Raw genomic sequence first — 20,583 nt, 5'->3', positions numbered from 1 at the left:
AAGAAGTGCATTCTAAATGCAATGTAATTACAATACACTAAAACGCATGTGAATAAACTTACTTTGGCCAGTACAACACTGTTTTCTTCACCTGCTGTAGATGGACCCAGCCACAGCAGAAAGCCTCGTAACTTTCCAAAGACTTGTGGTTTTTAAACTCCTGCATTGTGTAGTAACTTAAACCAAAAAATATATAATTCCCAATGTCCATATGTGTGCATGGAGGTAAATGGTCCAGCTCTCTGTGCCGCTTGAGAGCTTCTCCAAATACCGCTGTTTTGCGCTTGGTGTAACCTAAAAAAAACTGTATTCCATTGTTCCTATGTTTTCTATATGTATCGTGTGAGGTACTGCAGCAGTTTTTAACGCAGCAGTAACTTCCAGGCATGGTATAACAGAATTGCGAGAACCTCCTCTTGACAACACATGTAAACAATCCTGTTTCGCCGCCGGTATCCTTCCAACATGGCGGAGACCCGTGATATCGAGGGAGGGGCTTTGTGCTATGACGACAACTTCTCATTCTCAATATAGTGTAATTATGCCAAAATACTGATTTATTTAGTTTTAAATGAAACCATTGTAATCCTGAAAGTATTCCCCCTTTTTTCAAAATGTAACGTCTCGGTTACGTACGTAACCCTCGTTCCCTGATGGAGGGAACGGAGACGTTATGTCGACCGACAAATGGGGTCTCACTTGGGAGGCCAATCATCTCTGATTTTAAGAGAAAACGCCAATGAAATTGGCAAGTGGATTAACACACCTGAGCCACTCCCCGTGCCAACGGGTATAAATAGGGCGACAGGTGCATCCACTCATTAGGTTTTACGCTGAGGAGCCGAGAACGTGTCCTGGCAACAGCGAATGGTTCAAGGTTGTGGCATGGGGACATAACGTCTCCGTTCCCTCCATCAGGGAACGAGGGTTACGTACGTAACCGAGACGTTCCCTATCTGTCGGTCACTACGAGTTATGTCGACCGACAAATGGGGTCCTATGGAAAACGCCATAACCTGAACTTCGTCACAACCCTGAGGCGCTGCAATTGTTGACAAGCCTTGGCGTGCCACAAAAGCTACACTTAAGGTCGTAACCTTCCCAAAGCCCCAGCGCAAATTCACTGACCTTGGTAACGAAGGGGCCAAAGGGTGAGTACATCGCTGCTGGAGAAGGCCATGCTGCTGTTCCGCCCACATAAAGTAAATGGAAGGGATTTCAACCTTCAGAGAAAGATTGCTTCAAATCTTCCCTATTTGTTCTTTCAGCTGGCAAGACAATGGGGAAGCGAGCCTTTAGGAAAGGCCGCTACGGAGACCACATCCTACCCGTAGGGAGGTGACATGTGGATATACCGATATGGACTGACCCAGGGGGCAGTACTACATATGGAAAGGGTCTCTGAGGCAGGTCCTACCTTGGAGTAGGGATGGAACGGCTGCCAGAAGAGACTGACAGAGCGATCTGTCAAGGGAAGACACGGGTTTGCCAAGAGGGAAACCTTACCGTGGAAGAATACACATATGGGATTACCCGTAGGGAACCCAGCCATATGGACACCTAGCCCAGTACAGGGGCTGACCGGCTCCGGGCATGCTAACGCCAGTACTGGGCCTGGCGACAGACTGCTCCACCAAGTCTGACGCCGAGGGTGCTCGACCAGGGTACGCCAACCGGGGAACTCTACTGGGAGAAGAAGGCGCTCACATCCCCGTGTTAGGGGGAATGGCGCAGCAAGCGAGACACCCAGCCAGCCCTTCCCGCCAATTACCTGTTACCCAACACACGGGAGGAAACTGGCTCTACACGGAGGATGTAAAACCTCGCAAAGGTGTTAGGTGTCGCCCAGCCCGCAGCTCGACAAATGTCTGCCAGAGAGGCGCCGTGCGCCAACGCATAGGAAGAGGCCACACTCCGTGTGGAGTGGGCCCTCACCCCCAGGGGGCACGGCTCGCCTTGGGAATGGTAAGCCAAGGCGATGGCGTCCACTAACCAGTGGACCAACCTCTGCTTTCCCCTTCTGCTGACCTCCAAAGCAGACCAGGAGCTGCTCAGAGCTTCTGAAGCTCTGGGTGCGGTCCACGTATATGCGAAGCGCTCTTACGGGACACAGCAACGACAAGGCTGGATCTGCCTCCTCCAGGGGCAGCACTTGCAGGTTCACCACCTGGTCTCAGAAGGGAGTGGTGGGAACCTTGGGCACGTATCCAGGCCGGGGTCTCAGGACAACGTGAGAGTAGGCCGGCCCGAACACAAGGCACTCTTCACTTACCGAAAATGCTTGGAGGTCCCCGACCCTCTTGATGGAAGTGAGCGTGATCAGGAGCGCTGTCTTGAGAGACAGGAACTTCAGCTCGACCGAATCCAGCGGCTCAAAGGGACCCCTCTGAAGTCCCGCCAGGACAATAGAGAGGTCCCAGGAGGGAATCAAGGGTGTCCTAGGAGGATGTAACCTTCTGGCACCCCTCAGGAACCTAACGATCAGGTCATGCCTCCCCAGGGACCGGCCGTCCACTGCATCGTGATGTGCTGCAATGGCAGCCACATACACCTTCAGGGTGGAGGGTGACAGCCCACGCTCCAGCCTACCTTGCAGGAAAGAAAGCACGACTCTGACCGGGCATCTCCGGGGGTCTTCTCGGTGAGAAGAACACCAATTCGTGAACAGACTCCACTTCAGAGCATAGGCCTGCCTCGTAGAAGGGGCTCTAGCCTGAGTGATAGTGTCTACCACCGCTGGGGGCAGATCACTTAGGTCTGCCGCGTCCCGTCTAGAAGCCACACATGGAGGTTCCAGAGATCTGGACGCGGGTGCCAAATGGTGCCAAGCCCCTGAGAGAGAAGGTCTCTCCTCAGGGGGATGCGCCAGGGAGGGGCTGTCACGAGGAGCATGAGTTCCGAAAACCAGGTCCGGGTGGGCCAATAAGGCGCAACCAACAGGACCTGTTCCTCGTCCTCCCTGACCTTGCACAGTGTCTGTGCGAGCAGGCTCACTGGGGGAAACGCATACTTGCGTAAAGCCCGAGGCCAGCTGTGTGCCAGTGCATCTGTGCCCAGGGGGGCCTGGGACAGGGAATAGTACAGCTGGCAGTGGGAGGACACGTGGGAAGCAAACAGGTCTACCTGGGCTTCCCCGAATCGACTCCAGATCAGCTGGACTGCCTGGGGATGGAGTCGCCATTCCCCGGGGAAAGTGAGCTGTCGTGAGAGAGCGTCGGCCGCACGATTGAGCTCCCCCGGGATGTGGACAGCGCGCAGTGACTTGAGCCACGTCTGACTCCAGAGGAGGAGATGACGGGCGAGTTGAGACATGCGACGTGATCGTAAACCGCCTTGTCGGTTGATGTACGAAACAGCCGCAGTGTTGTCCATGCGGACCAACACGTGCTTGTCTAGCACTAGCGGACGAAACCGTCGCAAAGCTAGATGCACTGCCAGCAACTCCAGGCAGTTGATGTGCTAAAGCAGTCGAGGTCCTGTCCAGGACCCTGAAGCTGCCTGCCCGTTGCATGTCGCGCCCCAGCCCGAGTTGGAGGCATCTGTTGTGACAACAACGTGCCGGGACACTTGTTCTAAGGGCACGCCGGCCCGTAGAAAAGCAAGGTCCGACCAAGGACTGAATAGGCGGCGACACATCAGTGTGATGGTGACACGATGTGTACCGCGGCGCCATGCCCATCTCGGGACTCGGGAGTGTAACCAGTGCTGAAGTGGTCTCATATGAAGCAACCCGAGCGGCGTGACTGCGGCTGTGGATGCCATATGCCCCAGGAGCCTCTGAAAGTGTTTCAGCGGTACCACTGTCCTGCCTCTGAAGGAACTCAGGCAGTTCAGCACTGAGTGGGCACGCTCGCTGGTGAGACGTGCCGTCATACTCACCGAGTCTAACTCCATACCGAGATAAGAGATTCTCTGCACAGGGGAGAGCTTGCTCTTCTCCCGGTTGACCTGAAGCCCCAACTGACTGAGGTGCCGAAGCACGAAGTCCCTGTGATCGCACAACTCTTCTCGGGACCGGGCCATAATGAGCCAGTCATCGAGATAGTCGAGGATCCTGATGCCCACTTCCCAGAGTGGGGCAAGGGCGCCCTCCGCGACCTTCGTGAAGACCGAAGCCCGAAGGGGAGGACCTTGTACTGCCATGCCTGACCCTCGAAAGCAAAGCGCAGGAACGGTCTGTGACGAGGGAGGATAGAGACATGAAAGTACGCGTCTTTCAGGTCGATCGCTGCAAACCAGTCCTGGGGCTGGACGCATTTGATAATGCGCTTCTGCGTCAACATCCTGAACGGGAGCTTGTGTAGGGCCCGATTCAAGACTCGCAGATCCAGGATAGGTCGAAGGCCACCGCTCTTCTTGGGCACGATGAAGTAAGGGCTGTAAAACCCCGTCCTCATCTTGGCTGGAGGGACCGGCTCGATTGCATCCTTCGCCAGGAGGACAGCAATCTCCTCGCGCAAGACAGGGGCGTCCTGGACTGCCACCGAAGTCTCGAGCACGCCATTGAACTTGGGGGGTCGCCGGGCGAACTGAATCACATAGCCGAGTCGAACCGTCCGGATGAGCCAGCGTGACGGGTTGGGCAGCGCAAGCCACGCTCCCAGATACCGTACAAGTGGCACCAAAGGGACAGTCGACATACCCGCAGTGGTGCAGCGATGGGGAGTCGTGCCGGAAGGCCCAGAAGGCACTGCGTCCTGGGTCATCGCAACCACACTCCCCGTGTTCCCGGAGGAACTGGCCAGAGACGCGTGGAGAGGCCAGTGGCGGAACAGAACAAAACAGAAACTGAAGATTCTCCACCCGGCCCTCCTCCGGGGGAAGGAGTGGCGCTGTCTCCGAGTTGCCCATGTCAGGGCCGCTTGGTCGACTTCTTCGAGGACTTCGCAGCCGGGAGTGACACGGGGGGCGCCGCTCTCCTGCGCGGGGCTCGACGCGCCGGCCTTGAAGAACTCTCAGCACGGGGCGGAGCTGGCGTAGAGGACGCAGGGGGGCGCCCACGGCGACGAGCAGGCTGAGGCGCTACCCGCGACGGAACGGTGGCAGCCGGAGAGACACGTCGGGGCAGAATGTGCTGAATGGCCTCAGTCTGCTTCTGTACCGCCGAGAACTGCTGGGCAAAGTCCTCGACAGTGTCGCCGAACAGGCCTGCCTGGGAGATGGGGGCGTCGAGAAAGCGCGCTTTGTCCATGTCCCTCATCTCAGGGGGAGGCCCGCCGAACCTTCATCCTCAGAGGTCGATAACCCATCCCCCGATGCAGCAATCGACATCTGGTCTTCGGGCGGCGCACCGAAAGACACGCTGGGACCGCTATGAGACGGCCCAGCAGAATCAATCGGCAGCTGCACGGGACAGTCGCTGCGTGAGGAGTGAGAGGTCCGTGGGGCGTGGCCCGGCGGAGAAGCTCTCACTGTGATCCTCAGATCTCCCAGAGCACCAGCCGGCGGCCCTCTGCTCGAGCCAGAGAGACCGGGACGGGTGGCGACAGAGGGGTCTGCTGCACTCCCCTTGAGGAGTGAGAGACGCGATCGCAGCGCTGCCATGTTCATACGCCCACAGTAGACGCATGAATCATCCACGAGCGCAGCCTCAGCGTGTTGGACGCCCAGACACTGCAGACAACGCTCGTGACCGTCAACCGAAGACAGGAAACGACCGCATCCAGGAGGACACGGACGAAACGGCATCTTGAAAAAGACGCGAATCGTCCGTGATTTGCTCTTTTAGAACTGTCTCTTTTAGCCGAAGCGCCCAGGGGAATCGCCGTCTCGCAGGGACACCGCTGTAACGCGCCGTCACACCGACCAGGAACAGTTCAAGCAAAAACAAAGATGATGGCTTTGTAGTGATTTTCTTCATCGACTACTCGGCTCCGAAGCAAAAATCTAATGAGTGGATGCACCTGTCGCCCTATTTATACCCGTTGGCACAGGGAGTGGCTCAGGTGTGTTAATCCACTTGCCAATTTCATTGGCGTTTTCTCTTAAAATCAGAGATGATTGGCCTCCCAAGTGAGACCCCATTTGTCGGTCGACATAACTCGTAGTGACCGACAGATAGGGAACTATAATCTGATTACTACGTTTTTTGACGTAACTTTAACGGATTACAGTTACTGGATTTTTGTATCCTGATTAAGTAACGCTGTTACATGTATTCCGTTACTCCCCAACCCTGTGTGTAGGAGACCTATATGAAAAATGAATGGCATTTCACAATGTCATGTAAAAATTCCACATGTATTCCCACTCTTGAATAACAGATATTCACACTGCACTTAACCCTATATGATTTTTTTAAAACCCTGGATAAAAGTCACTTACTGCCCTGAGTTTAACTCTTAATTATGAAACCTCGCAATGCAGTTGAAAAGCGGTTCTAAACAGTGTTGGTTTAGTTAACTTTGCAAATGTGATCGGTTACAGATTACAAGTTACCCTATTAAAAATGTAAAGAAGTGTAACTATTTCAGTTACTTTAAGTATAATGTTTTCAACTGATCATTTTGACACATTTCAAGCAGGCAGGATTAACCTTACAGTAGTAGGCCTATTCAACACTGATTACTGTCAGACTTCTCAAAATCCTTCTACACTTGAATTAAGATTTAACATATAGAATAATTTAATTCTAAAGCACAGCCAACACAAAATCAGACTTTAGCACAACTTTTTACTTTGAGATTGTTCTGAGGTTAAATAGATATAGTTTATTAGTTAGTTACACAAACCCAAATATAGGAAATATAAGAGATATCAAATAAGCATGTGCCCTGTTCTGTCCTAAAGTGTGTAAAAATATTCAGATGTAACCCCCTTTGTAATCTTTAACATTTTCATAAATAACTGTAATTAAACTAAACATTTTCTCTCAGTAACTATAACGGATAACAGCTACATTTGTTTGTAATTAAATTACATAGCTCTGTTACATGTATCTAGTTACTCCCCAAAACTGATGCTAAAGGAAGAAAATGTGAAGCAATTAGGTGCAAGCATATAAATATTTGAATCGGTTTAACAACAGAAACCAAAAATAAATGAAACAGTTTTTTTTAATATATTCTTTTTTTTTTTTTTTTTTTTTGAGTCGCATTAACTTCTAAAACGCGCTCTTTATTTAATGTCAGAGAGAAAAAAATGAGCAGCGCGTTATTTGGAGTAAAGAAAATACAGTTAATCGTTACTTATTGAACGATACATTCCAACATATTTAAAAGTATCATAGTGGACATTTCCACAGAGAGAAGAGCAGTTATCAAATGAGAAAGTGATGGTGTGTTTGTCGTGAGCTATTCTTTTGCACAATTTTTTTAACCTCATAAATATGCAAATCAGAACATTATCCAGCATTTGCACAAGCAGTGCGTAGCACACGGCATGCATGGCACCTAAAAATATAGTGTTGAAACCTATTGCAGCTCTTTATCAATTGATTTTGTTTATTGGTTGGTTTTAAAATGATCATTACTGAATGAACCAACACGTTATAATATTTCAAATAAGATCAAGCATGGCCTTTATATTAGACCCCTTCTGCAACTGTGATGAGGCAAAACTCTTTCAGAAAAGTCACATACAGAAAGTTACCAATGTCATTAAATGAATAACAATAATTGGTGATCAATATTCTGTTCAGAATACACAATGAATCACTGGAAAGAAGACAGTTTTTTTGGTTACCAGTTCCTCAACGGCTCAAACCCAAGAATGATTTCTAGGTGCAAGGAGCTGCCTTCAAACTTCCGTGTCACGGGAGACATGGTGCAGTCTTCTCTTATACCTACAACCACTTTGAAGGAAGAACTCAAGGTGAGATTTAAGGGTTTTATTTTCTTAAATACACTGGATTATTGGAACAGTGGCTCTTGATCATGTTTCTTTGTCTCTCCTACTAAAGAAAGGAAATATATTTCTGGTTGATCAAGCAATAATGGATGGGATTCCTGCCAATGTAATCAGAGACAAGGCACAGCACATAGCTGCCCCGCTTTGCTTACTGTATGAACATCCTGAGAAAGGTCTCATTCCCATCGCCATACAGGTAAAACCTGCTGACTCACAGATACCTGGAAACATAACAATCTAAGATGAATCTATAGCAGGTTTTCCAAATCTTACTGCAGCCTCCATTAGCCGAAAATATATTTATATTTATGTTTTTACCAAAAAGAAGATTTTCTTTTTTTCATAGAAATGCATTTGATTGTAAGACAAAAAGCATCAAAACATGTGCAGATTAATATAATATTAATGTAATAATCATAGTAACATTACAGGAACCCTTCTAGAAATGAACTGTCAAACTGATGTACAAACTCAGAAATGTCTTATTGTTCTTCTCCCTTCCTTTCAGCTCGAACAGAAACCTGATAAGGAAACACCCATATTTCTACCTAGCGATCCACCTCTGGCCTGGTTATTAGCAAAGATGTGGGTTCGTCACTCTGAGTTCCAGATCTTTCAGGTGTTATCACATCTGCTACGCACACACTTGGTGGCAGAAGTGTTCTGTGTGGCCACACTCCGACAGCTGCCTGCTGTTCACCCCATATATAAGGTTAGAGGAAGTCTACAAGGAAGTGCTTTTTAGGAAAGATACATTTGCTTGTTTCAAAGCATGTTAAGAGTTAGATAATCACAGATACATCAAAATCTAGTCTTTCATTAAATTATCCAGCTATATTGTATGTTAAGGCTCCTCTTCACTTTTTCTTTCTCATTGCAGCTCTTGGCTCCACACCTGAGGTATACACTTGAGATTAACTGTCGTAGCAGATCACAGCTGATCTCCTCGGAGGGCATCTTCAAAAGTGTGAGCATCTGTACACACTGTAGCTTATGAAAGAATATGAACCATTCAGAGCAAAGCCTGCCAACACTACACACTTTTTTTTTAATTATTATTATTTTTTTTTATCATTTTGGACATTTGGCACTAGATTTTTTGTGAACTGGGTTCTTATCACCCTTTGAAGCTAGCCAACCACCTACAACATAACTGTAGTGTATTTTTAATTCACTCAGTTGGTCATAAATGTGAAAAATTGTGTTTTTCAGGTGGTATCAACAGGTGGAGATGGACTCTTGATTCTGGCACAGAGGGGGTATAAAGTGTTAACCTATCGCTCCTTCCAGCCCAAATTTGACTTCATGGACAGAGGAGTTACTAAAATAAAAGACTATTTCTACAGGGACCATTCTATGATGCTGTGGGATGTCATTCAAAAGTAAATATAATAGGCATAATTCTTTCAGACATTTGAATGTGAATGAAGCAGTATATATAATTATAAAACTCTTTTACTATCAGACCTCAGACCTATTTACTTTAACACATGCTCTTAGTTTTGTTTCAGGAATAGTTTCCCTCTACTACAAGAGTGATCTTGAAGTTGAACAGGATTCAGAAATTCAGGCGTGGATTAATGATGTGGCTGTGGAGGGCTTTGTGGATCTGCCACATTTTGGTAAGATATGAATACATGACTGCATCACTGGACTGCAGTGGACAGATGTCCTGCAGTGGATGAAGAATGTAGAATCCTGTGCAATGTGTTTATTTAGGTTTGACAATATACAATACAGTTCGGACGTTTGTGGTCAGTACCATGTTTTTAAAATAAATTAATGCTGCATTCATTTGGGAGGGTGCATTAAATTTAACAAAATGTTATACATTTATTTCTGTTTCAAATAAATGCTTTACAGCTATCCATGTGTTGTGATTGGCCGAAAACCTCAAGCATGTTGCGGAAATGTTACGCCCCTCACCATACTGTGATGCCGTCTCCCGGCATGACCAGACAAAACCATTAAAACCCATTACAAACGAGGCATTTTTGCATCCAGTGGTGACATAATTACTGATTATATTGACTTATATTGTGTTTTTACGTGTTGTGTTGCGCCTTGTAAACATAAAACCATGTTAGCATTTGAGATCAAATGACAAACAAGCGCTTCTCTACACTGCTCAAAGCACACGTTTGAATCCATCAGTGGAAAATTATTTAAATATGAAAACATACTTACAGGTTGTGAGTCAGAACATTGTAGGTTCAGGAAACAGTCCTCCATTAAATGCATTGCACACACACAAATATTTGGGTTGAACTGTTGTAGAACAGTGTTGTAAATACAACTTAACCAATTATATCTAGTTGAACAACTCTTTTGGAAGGTCAAACAAAGTAGTTTTGCTTTAACAACGAAACACTCTACATATCTCTACAACAGGTATCTCCAAACGGCTCCCGGAGAGCTACCGTCCTGGGGTGCGTTTCCCAAAACCATAGTTGCTAACCTGTTAGCAACTTAGTTATTTGGCAATGGAAATTGGCCAACTATGGTTAGGGAAACGCACCCCTGCAGAATTCAGTTCCAACCCTGCTCCAACATAGCCCGGTAATACCAGACTCTGCTACTTCACTTTGCTTCGTAGACAGAGTCTGGAATGGCATAATAGAGAAGTGTTTTCTCTCTCGCTAGGGGGCGCTTGTCTGAAGTTTAAAATCATTGGTTACCCATAAGCCAATCAGATACCTTTAGTTATAACGCATGTTATGCGCCTTTACAGCCGCATCGAAGCACAGACATCATGCATCGAACTCAAATCTATGATTGAACTTCTACTGTAAACCTGTTGTAAACACATGATGATGCGAGCGAAATACCGGAGTGAACATGGCTGTAAACGACTTTTGCAGATTATGCTAAATTAATTTACGCATACACGGTACAATCACGGCCTCTTAACTTATTTTTGACTCACCATTTGTATGCGACGTGTGCCTCGTGTCTTGATAAAGCGTTGATGCTAGCATAGCTCGCCATTTGGGATTCAGAATCCAGGATTCGGGGCTACCAAAAATAAGGCTGTGATACCCCGCCATTATATCTTGATCATTGTGCACGCCAAGCTGTGCAGCACACAGACCAAGTTTTTCTGCCTCCTTGACCTGATCCTCCATGAGTGCAACCAAGGGGGACACAATTACAACTATAGCCTTGCCGGCCTTTGGCCTCCCCAGTTTCTCACTAACTAATGGTAACAATTGATAAATTAAACTTTTCCCAAACACAGTCGGGAGTAGGGCCACAACATCACCTCCATTTAAAATGTTTATCAAACACTCTTCTTGTTCTGGCTTCAGTTTGAAGAAGAGTTGAATGTTCTCCATAACAGAGCGAATTGCATCCCGTGTCTCGTTTCCCATTTCCGCGGTCGTTTCGGTTTTCGATTTCTTTAACCTACAATGTAAAACTCTGCGCTTAGCATCTACGTCACGGCTCTCAGCCCGCCCTCTGTTCGTTGATTGGCCCGTCGCGAAATGAAATTGAGCGGAAGTAGGAAGTCTGACGTAGTCAGGCTAGCTCCAACACACCTGTCTGTAATTACTTACTTTATTATTGTGAACAATTGGGCGGTGATGGCATTATGCAATTATTCCCATACAGTCACATTGACATTTTGGGGGTGTGTTTAAATGAGGTGTTTCAGGAAAGCGTGGACAAATCTTATATTTTATAAAGAATATCTCTTTGGATTTGACACTTTATTCTTTGCAACTTTAGAGATCTTCTCTATTTACAAACAACTTGCAACACTCCAAAGAGAAAAAAGAAAAACTTTAAATCGCATCATATGACCCTTTTAATCAAAGAATCTGATTTTTTTTTTCTTGGAAATTGCAATAATATTTCACAGTATTACTGTATTTTTTTATCAATTAAGTACAGCATAAGAGACTAATTTGGTGGAATAGGAGACTCCTTTTTAATAAATCTTGCCAACCCCAAACTTTTGGATGGTAATATAAATCATCCAATTCAATCATAGCCAGTACAAGTCACCAATATTGCATTTTAAAATGTCAAAAAAACATCAAGGGGATAAATGCACATTCTATGAGCCAGATACACCATTAAGTCAAGATAAAACAGGAAAAGAAGTAATAAAGAACATGAAGGATAATACAGTGCCACATGCGGTCATAGGGGAATAAGCTTGTCCTCAGTCTGTGTCTCATCACCACAATGAAATAACATGAGCTAAATAAATGGGACTTGATATTAGGAGTAAGCTGGGAGTAACTATTGATGTTTCTTACATGTCAGGCCTAGCTAGTGAGCTGAAGACAAAAGAAGAACTCATCACACTGTTAAGCATGGTGATCTTTACCAGCACATCACAACATGCTGCCACCAATAATGGACAGGTAACCATCTACCGAACACAGGGGTGTCAAACGAAATTCCTTTAGGACTGGAGCCCTGTAGAGTTTTGTTCCAACCCCACTCAAAAACACATAGAATTAGCATGTAGTTTTCAGATGAGCCTGAAGGGCTTAATTAGTTGGATCAGGTGTGTTTAATTAGGGTTGAATTTAAACTCTGCAGGTCTCCAACCCTCCAGGAACTGAGTTTGACACCCATTTACACATCTTATCAAATATAAAAACATACTTTAAAACCATACTTTTTATATACTATTCTACTGTATTGAATGCAGGTTACCAGAAATACATTTCCATTAATTTTCCAGGCCTGTAAATCAAACGTTTATAATTCCAAACATATTATATTGAATGCAGGTTACCAGAAATACAGTCATTTACATGAAGTCATTACATAGCTTTATTGTGTTCACCGTTGATCTTGGTCTCTGTACTGTAGTTTGATTGGTGTGCATGGGTACCCAACACACCCTGCACCATGCGGTGCCCTCCACCAACAGATAAGGATGCTGTCACCATGGACATGATCATGGACACACTCCCTGATATCAGCCAGTCCTGTATGCAAATGGCCATCACGTGGCATTTGGGCAGAGCACAGCCAGATGCGGTGAGTCAATAGCACATCCTGTCACAACTTCTACATTATTTATGATCATATGAAGTACATTGCATATGATGTACATCCTTATTTCTAACATCAGACTACATCCATCCAAAATATGTTTATTTCCATTAAGCATTCAAATTAATACACCTTTATTAAAGTATCAGACTGATGACTTCAACACGTTTCCTCTCTCTTCTTCAGATTCCATTGGGCCAGTATGTGGAACAGTACTTTACAGAGCCTGCTGCTTTGAAAGTGATTGATCAGTTCAGAAAGGAGCTGAAAGAACTGGAGGAGCATATAATAGCTCAGAATGAGGGACAAGAACTGCCGTACCTTTATCTGAGTCCAAGCCGCATAGAAAACAGCATCACCATTTAGTGAAAACTCTCATTCTAAATTAGAGTATGTGTCTGTGGAAATTTTTGTGAGTAGCTAAATCTTAAAATTAGCACACATACAAATAACACCCAAAGTACTTTTCTGAGCTATAGCTGAGGCTGATAACTTTCTCCTGAATGGCATCCGTGACAGCAGAAATACTGTGACATAATTACATAATTCATTTAGTCTGAAACTTTTTTTTTTTTTTAAAGAATCAGGGCATTAAGATTTTTTACATTCAAGTTTGTTAACAGTATTTATTTTTACTTTTAAAATTGTTAAAAATATATATTTTTAAAATAATATATATTTTTAAACTTTATTTCATAAGGCACTGTTTGGATGGTGCTGAACTGGTTTCTGTGGATTTTTACTAACCACTATATTCTTTAATTAGTGTGGTAAGCTTCATTAAATGGACTTCATATATACTACATTTAAAGTCTGTTTAATTTTTTCATATAGTTTTTTTTAAAAAAATACTATTTAAAAGCTTCAGTAGTTAAAGTTTTGAAAATCTCCAATTGTACATCTAAAAGATGGTCTCTAATTTTGGAACCATGTTAGCTGAGAGACAAGGTCTATACTGATCAATTCCTATGTTGACAAATTGCACAGGCAGTTTTATTTTCAGTCATTTATTGTGAAAACAGAACAAATGTGACCATGTGAAATTCCATGTACTTCTGTAGTCTGTATATTCTATAGATGTTAAGTATAAATAAAATCACAATTAAAACATTTATCAGCAGTGCTTGGTAGGACCACAGATAAAAATAGCACTATGGAAGGTAAAGTACTGAAGTACCACATAATAATAATAATAATAATAATAATAATAATAATAATAATAATAATAATAATAATAATAATAATAATGGACATCTTATATTTTATGATAGGCTTCAAGATAGAAGGACAATAAAGAAAATCCCAGTTAAATACATTCTTAATTATCTACATTCATTCATGCATTATTACAAACACAACCAGGTAATTTAGAGGTAGAGTTATACTTCAATCACTAGGTGGTACTAATGCACCAGATATTCCTTACGCTTGTTCAGGCGAACCTGATAAAATGACAAGAATCCTATGCAAACATAGAGTACTGCTGTAGATGTTTTGCAGTGCTTCCCCGCTGAAATGAGAGAAGAGTATACTGTTTGAAAACAGCCTAAACACCTTTAACAGGACCGGACTACACTTCTGGACAGACTGAGGGGGGGTGGAAACAGTCAGAGCTTCTATCATGAAGTCTTGTGAATACACGTGACATTTACTATGCTAGACAAACATATTTTCCAGTTTAACTACATGAGTAAATGGCAAAAGGAACTGAATTGAAGTCTTTCTCTGTGAAAGGTACATCCCATATGAGCACGGCTGAATGTGTGGTGAAAAAAATCCCCAGCATTGCCTGAGAGAAATAAGACAGAAGAGGTTGATTACGGTGTAGGGCTGTATTTCTGCTAGTTTTCATATTCAGTGTCCCCACATCTTTCGTAACAATAACAAATGACTGAAACTGGGGCCTGTTCTTCGTACGTCGCTAACTCAGTTAGCTGGATTTGAATGTTGACGATTTGGCGTGATCTTGGATCATTTGGTTCTTCGAAGCTCATCCCGGGGCCTGTACCATGAAGCTGGATTAGGTGGCTAGCCAGCTATGTTTCAGCTTAGTCTCCGCCAACCCTGTGTTTTAGGTACTATGAAAGTAGCTTGGCTTTAATCGGTGTTCGTTGCCATGGTATCTTACGCTGCACGGCTAACCTGCTCCGGGGCAGGTTATGTTCTGGATTCAAGATCTCAAACTGAAGGTGAACCAATCAGATGTGAGAAAAGTTACACATGTCTGACACAAAGTCACTCCAGTTTATCTTGCTCCAAATTAAAGGTCACTTATGCTTAAAAAATAAAATAAAAATAGAAGTCTGGCTTTAGTGATAATAACTATGTCATTTTATGATTAATAGAATTCATATTATTATTTATCTCTTACACACAAGCAATTTTAGTTTAACAGTTATTATAAATTATTTTAAATAAATATTAATGTATACAGATCATGTAATATAAATAAGCTGTAATATCAAAAGATTGAACTATTTTAAAAATTACAAATCTGAACTTAGATGTTCAAGTCTCTATCACTATATATTTTCAAATGTATAAACTAAGTTAACAAGTTCCATTTGTGACTACACTGATAATTAAAAATAAATTAAATGTATGCATTTAGCAGACGCTTTTATCCAAAGCGACTTACTGTGCATTCAGGCTATCAATTTTTACATATCATGTGTTCCCGGGGAATCAAACCCCCAACCTTGAGCTTGCATGCTTGCTAGCGCAGTGCTCTACCAGTTGAGCTACAGGAACACTGCTGGAGCGAGATCATTTATTTTATTAGTCCTCCTTCATTTTTTATATGACATTTAAATTTGTCATACTCTTCAATCTCTAAACCTTTAGCAAAACCTTTAATCTTCAGTTTTGAATCTCGCTGGGTCTCTCGCGCGAAGTAAATCAAACATGCTTTGTATTGCAAGGCTCATGATTGACTGTTCGCCAGTGATGTCACACAATCATGCGCACGCGCTCCACAAACTCAGGATCAAAGCCCGAATTGACAAAGAAAGTTGATGAACAGCATCATGGTACCAACCAGGGTTCTAAATTAACACCCGCCAACCCGCCAAATGCGGGTTAAAATTCATTTTGGCGGGTGTTAATTAAAACTTACTAGCCAGTTCGGCTGGTGATGCATGACATGAGGCTCTGTTCTCGGTCATTTATCCCCCTGGCAGCACTTCCTACATTTCCCATGAACACTGTGCTGTAATGCTACGTGATGACGTTTCATATGCTCATTGTCTGCACGCAGTTTGCAGTGAAACCAGCGCGAAAAAACATGGAAACGAATAGAGCGTCCATCAGAAGACACAAGGAAGAAGAACGAATGGAGCCAGAGCAGGGAGCATAGACTGAAAGAGGAGGGAGTTAGCTATTAAAGAAAAAAAATTAAGATTAAACTAAATGTGGCGGTGGTTGGGACAGATTTCTGGGGGCAAAAAGAGGAACGAGGCAGGGGATGAGGATATTACGGAGAGCCCCGCACGTCACCTGTAGGAGAAAAAAAAATCAATCCGTGACGACGGTTTTGCAATCCGTCCCCTCAGTTTATAAACCGTACTCACAAATTCATAAACTGTTCCCTCGGTTTAACAAATTGTACCCACGGATTAACAAACCGTGCCCACGAATTCACAATCCGTGCGCTCGGTTTTTGAATCTGTACCCACGAATTCATAATCCGTGCGCACACTTTCACAATCCGTTCCCTCGGATTTGTATTTGTAAACTGACACGCATTTGTAGCTCCGCCCCCACCGGCAGATTCATTTCTGTTTATTAAACATTATTTTTCATAGTATCCAATGAGTCCACGATCAGCATTCACAAATTTATTAATAACATTAACAGTGAAACGTGCATCTAACTCCGGCAGGTGGGGTGGATGGAGCTTATAATAAAATCAGAAAAATAAGTCTTCATGCATATTAAGAAAGAATTGTACACAAGCATTTACAAAACTGTCAAAGTTTATTTAAAAATAAAGCAAATTCCACATAATAATAGTCAATAAAACTGTATGTTAACAGGAGCTTGCTGCATGAATCCGTGAGTACGGTTTACAGATCCGTGGGAACGGATTGCGAAAGTGTGCGCACGGATTATGAATTTGTGGGTACGGATTCAAAAACCGAGGGTACGGTTTACAAAAACTGAGCGCACGGATTGGAAATTCGTGGGCACGATTTGTTAAACCAAGGTAACAGTTTATGAATTCGTGAGTACGGTTTATAAACGGAAGTTTTTCATGCCAACAATGTTAATAAAATGATCAAATGCATTCAGTGGCACTCATAATTTGTTATTTTTACCGGGAAAAAAAATGGCTAGTGGAAATTCTGATTGGCTGGTAACTTTAGAAAGTTACCAGCCACATTGGCTGGTGATCAAAAAAATTTGAACCCTGGTACCAACAAAGCCGGATTGGAGAGGTTTGGTTTTGTCAACTCAAAACTAATCCTGTAACTCTGAATTTGTTCAGCTACCATCATGATACAGGCCCCCGGAGCTGCTGTCATAGCAACAGGTCCGTAAGCTTAAACCTGCTCGGGAGCAGGCTTATTTCATGTAAACAGGATTAGATTGCGTCTTTTCAACCAGGGGCCTGGGGCCTGTTCTTCGTACGTTGCTTATTACATCCGAGATCAAATGACACATCCAAGATGATATCATCGTGCTAATCCTGATCCGGCTAATTGGGTTCTTCGAACATACCTGTTGTGTATGATTAGTATCGCTGGATTGAGTTATCTGAGATAATTGCACGTTCATGTGTTCTCTTAAAAGGGGATATGTATCGATACTCGAAACCATGATCAGCAGTGCAGCGATTGGCTGGTGGCAAGACGGCAATGTAACGACGTCATATAATTTAAAACGACACCTGACGAAAAACTTAACAAATCAAGGAAGTATCTTTTAAAATTTTACATAGATATTACCCAGTAAATAATTTTCTTGTTAAATTTAAAAACTGAGTTACCGACTTACGAAGAACGTGCCCCTGTTCTTCGTACGTCGCTAACTCCGTTAGCTGGATTTGAATGTTGACGATTTGGCGTGATCTTGGATCGTTTGGTTCTTCGAAGCTCATCCCGGAGCTGCTGTCATAGCAACAGGTCCGTCAGCTTAAACCTGCTCGGGAGCAGGCTTATTTCATGTAAACAGGATTAGATCGCTTCTTTTCAACCAGAACTGATACTCAAAATATGCCTGCTACCACCGCTACTTTATTACAAGAGTATCGTACTGATCCAGGGACAATAATTTAAAATAATAATTTAAAAGATTATTTTATTAAATTATATTAAAAATTATTTAAAAATAATATAAAAAATGCTACTATAGACACAGCCTACTATAGACACAGCCAGTTTAACTCACTGAAATATTTATTTGTCATAAAATTATTACTTCATAATTGTATTAGAGTCTTACACACATGCTATAGAGATAATAGAGTTGTGCATTATTTTGAGTGATTACTGCTATTATAAGAGTGGCTTGATGGAGCGCAGGAGATGCAGATAACATGATATTGACCCTTAAGAAACTTTCATTAATGTCACTTAACAAATCTGTCCAAATATAAAATGAAATTAATAGATAATTTCTACATTGAAATAAAAATGTAAAGACTGCACAACTATTATAAATTGCAAATCCAAATAATTGGGAATCATGAAAAAAATTCTAATAAAATAAAAAAATGTATCTATTATCTGTTTCGTGTATCTATTATAACATTTATGTAGTTTTGTTTGCTTGGCTGTTTCCTTATAAAAGTCCAGAAATTTGTCAAGTTTTTTGTCGGGTGTCGTTTTAAATTATATGATGTCATTACATTGGCGTCTTGCCACCAGCCAATCGCTGCACTGTTGATCATGATTTCGAGTATCGATATCCCCTTTTAAAACAACACATAAACGCGCAATTATCTCACATAACTCAATCCAGCGATACTAATCATTCACAACAGGTGTGTTCGAAGAACCCAATTAGCCGGATCATGATTAGCACGATGATATGATCTTGGATGTGTCATTTGATCTCGGATGTAATAAGCGACATACGAAGAACGGGCCCCTGGAACACCTAAAGTGTTTGTTGTTGTTGTTGTTGTTGTTGTTGTTGTTGACGACATCACGTTCTCTCCCTAAAACAAAACCTCGCCGAATTCCTTTAGTTTTTGGCTGTCTGCGTTGAGAAATGTTTAGGGAACAAAATGTTGGATTGATTGAATAGATAAAAATCAATAGCCTACGTTTATCCCTTTAAAGAACGTACTGTAAGGAGTGGAAAAGAGGTAGAAAATTCATCTCCAGGGATGAAAAAGAGTGAAAAGAATAAAGAGGAAGAGGAGGAGGGCGCGTAACGGGACAGAACGGAGGAAAACAAGTTTTAAAGTCCAAGAAAACTATGGAATTGTATGATTTTTGACAGCAGGGCATAATTTGCAAAACACATTCCACCAAAAGAAGTAAGTAGCTATAGCCTACCTCTAAAAACTAAGCAAAACAGCAGTTTTTAAGATACATTGTGTCCAAACGTGCTAGCACACGGCTACATCTACATACTTTTAAGTAAGTAGAATGTAGCCTATACATTACGTACAATACGGAAATATTTCATGTTTATGATTTAAAACTAATTTCCAAACCAGTCAGTATTTGTTAAGAGTTAATGTTTCGGGACATTGCTTTTTCTGAGGTTCTACAGTAGATTGCTCCTCATGTTCTGAATGTTGTAACGTTTCTACTTACCCATCATGCACTGGAAGGATCTGAGTCTTCATATAGCTGAACTTGAGAAGCAACAAGAAGAGCGAAGACAGAGGGAAAAGGTCTGAATGAAAGTAAAGATAGTAATGTGCCTTCAAATGTAAAAAAAAAAAAAAAAGCAGATGACACTTAGCAAGAGCTACAGTTCTTTTGCTAGTACTCCTTGACTATTTATCTACAATAACAGCTGCCATGGATTTCTACAAAAAAGCATTTCTTTTTTTCTACAGGACTTGGACAGGCTGACAGTAAACTGGCCAGCAATCAGAGGGCTGAGCAGTGACAGAGAAACCTGTGAGGACATGGAGGACGAATGCAACACTCTGACATCAAGGTCACACAGATTTAATAAATCTCAATTACTTTTCTTTCCACTTCTTCAGATTTTGAATAAAATAGCAATTGTGCTTCATTATTCTAGGCTTCAGAGCCAGATGAATCTACAGCTCTGCTTCATCAACAACAGTGAAAGTGAAGAAGAAGAAGAGGAAATGGAGTCAAAGAAAGAGGTAAAACAAATTGCTTTATTGCCATTTTCACTTTTTTGGAAGTGGGTGGCAACATACTGTAATGTGAATAATGTGAACAACTTCAGGTGTAGTGCTCAGATGGATCGACATACATTTTTGTTCATGTCTGTTTAATACCTGGTAAGATTAATAATTGCTTTTGTTACATCCTTTGCTACCTTTTCAGGTGGCAAAGCCATCCAGTAAGCGTGGCAGTAATCAGAGGTTAGAGAAAGTATGTGGTTCAAGCTCTGCATTGACATAGAAAACCAAATCATAAGGGTTCAAGAATGATGTCAGAGCTGCACTGAGTGTACTCAGACATAAACTGAGATTGGAGCACAAACCGGTTGGAACAGAGCACATTCATGGTGTAGTGTCCTCAGTGTGCATTTCATTTTATGTATGTGGTCATTTCAAGACAC

At 42.8% G+C, this 20,583-nt stretch overlaps 1 protein-coding gene and 1 pseudogene across 2 annotated transcripts in view; both read left to right on the top strand.

Moving 5' to 3' along the window:
* LOC128017081 (polyunsaturated fatty acid 5-lipoxygenase) overlaps positions 1-13,976 on the top strand; it is a 129,143-nt gene extending 115,167 nt beyond the window's left edge. For both annotated transcript variants that reach the window (XM_052602249.1, XM_052602250.1), the window contains exons 7-15: positions 7,640-7,812; positions 7,901-8,044; positions 8,357-8,560; positions 8,729-8,815; positions 9,061-9,230; positions 9,349-9,470; positions 12,121-12,221; positions 12,679-12,849; positions 13,051-13,976. In XM_052602249.1, coding sequence (XP_052458209.1) covers positions 7,640-7,812; positions 7,901-8,044; positions 8,357-8,560; positions 8,729-8,815; positions 9,061-9,230; positions 9,349-9,470; positions 12,121-12,221; positions 12,679-12,849; positions 13,051-13,230 — 1,352 coding nt within the window. In that variant the 3' untranslated portion in view covers positions 13,231-13,976. The remainder of the gene's footprint in view (positions 1-7,639; positions 7,813-7,900; positions 8,045-8,356; positions 8,561-8,728; positions 8,816-9,060; positions 9,231-9,348; positions 9,471-12,120; positions 12,222-12,678; positions 12,850-13,050) is intronic.
* A 4,929-nt stretch (positions 13,977-18,905) lies between these two features.
* LOC128017083 (P2Y purinoceptor 3-like) overlaps positions 18,906-20,583 on the top strand; it is a 7,236-nt pseudogene continuing 5,558 nt past the window's right edge.

This window comes from Carassius gibelio, chromosome A7, assembly GCF_023724105.1.
Source record: "Carassius gibelio isolate Cgi1373 ecotype wild population from Czech Republic chromosome A7, carGib1.2-hapl.c, whole genome shotgun sequence".
Taxonomy (NCBI): domain Eukaryota; kingdom Metazoa; phylum Chordata; class Actinopteri; order Cypriniformes; family Cyprinidae; genus Carassius; species Carassius gibelio.
The sequence above is the reverse complement of the archived record's forward strand: the minus strand, read 5'-3'. Positions and strand labels throughout refer to the sequence as shown.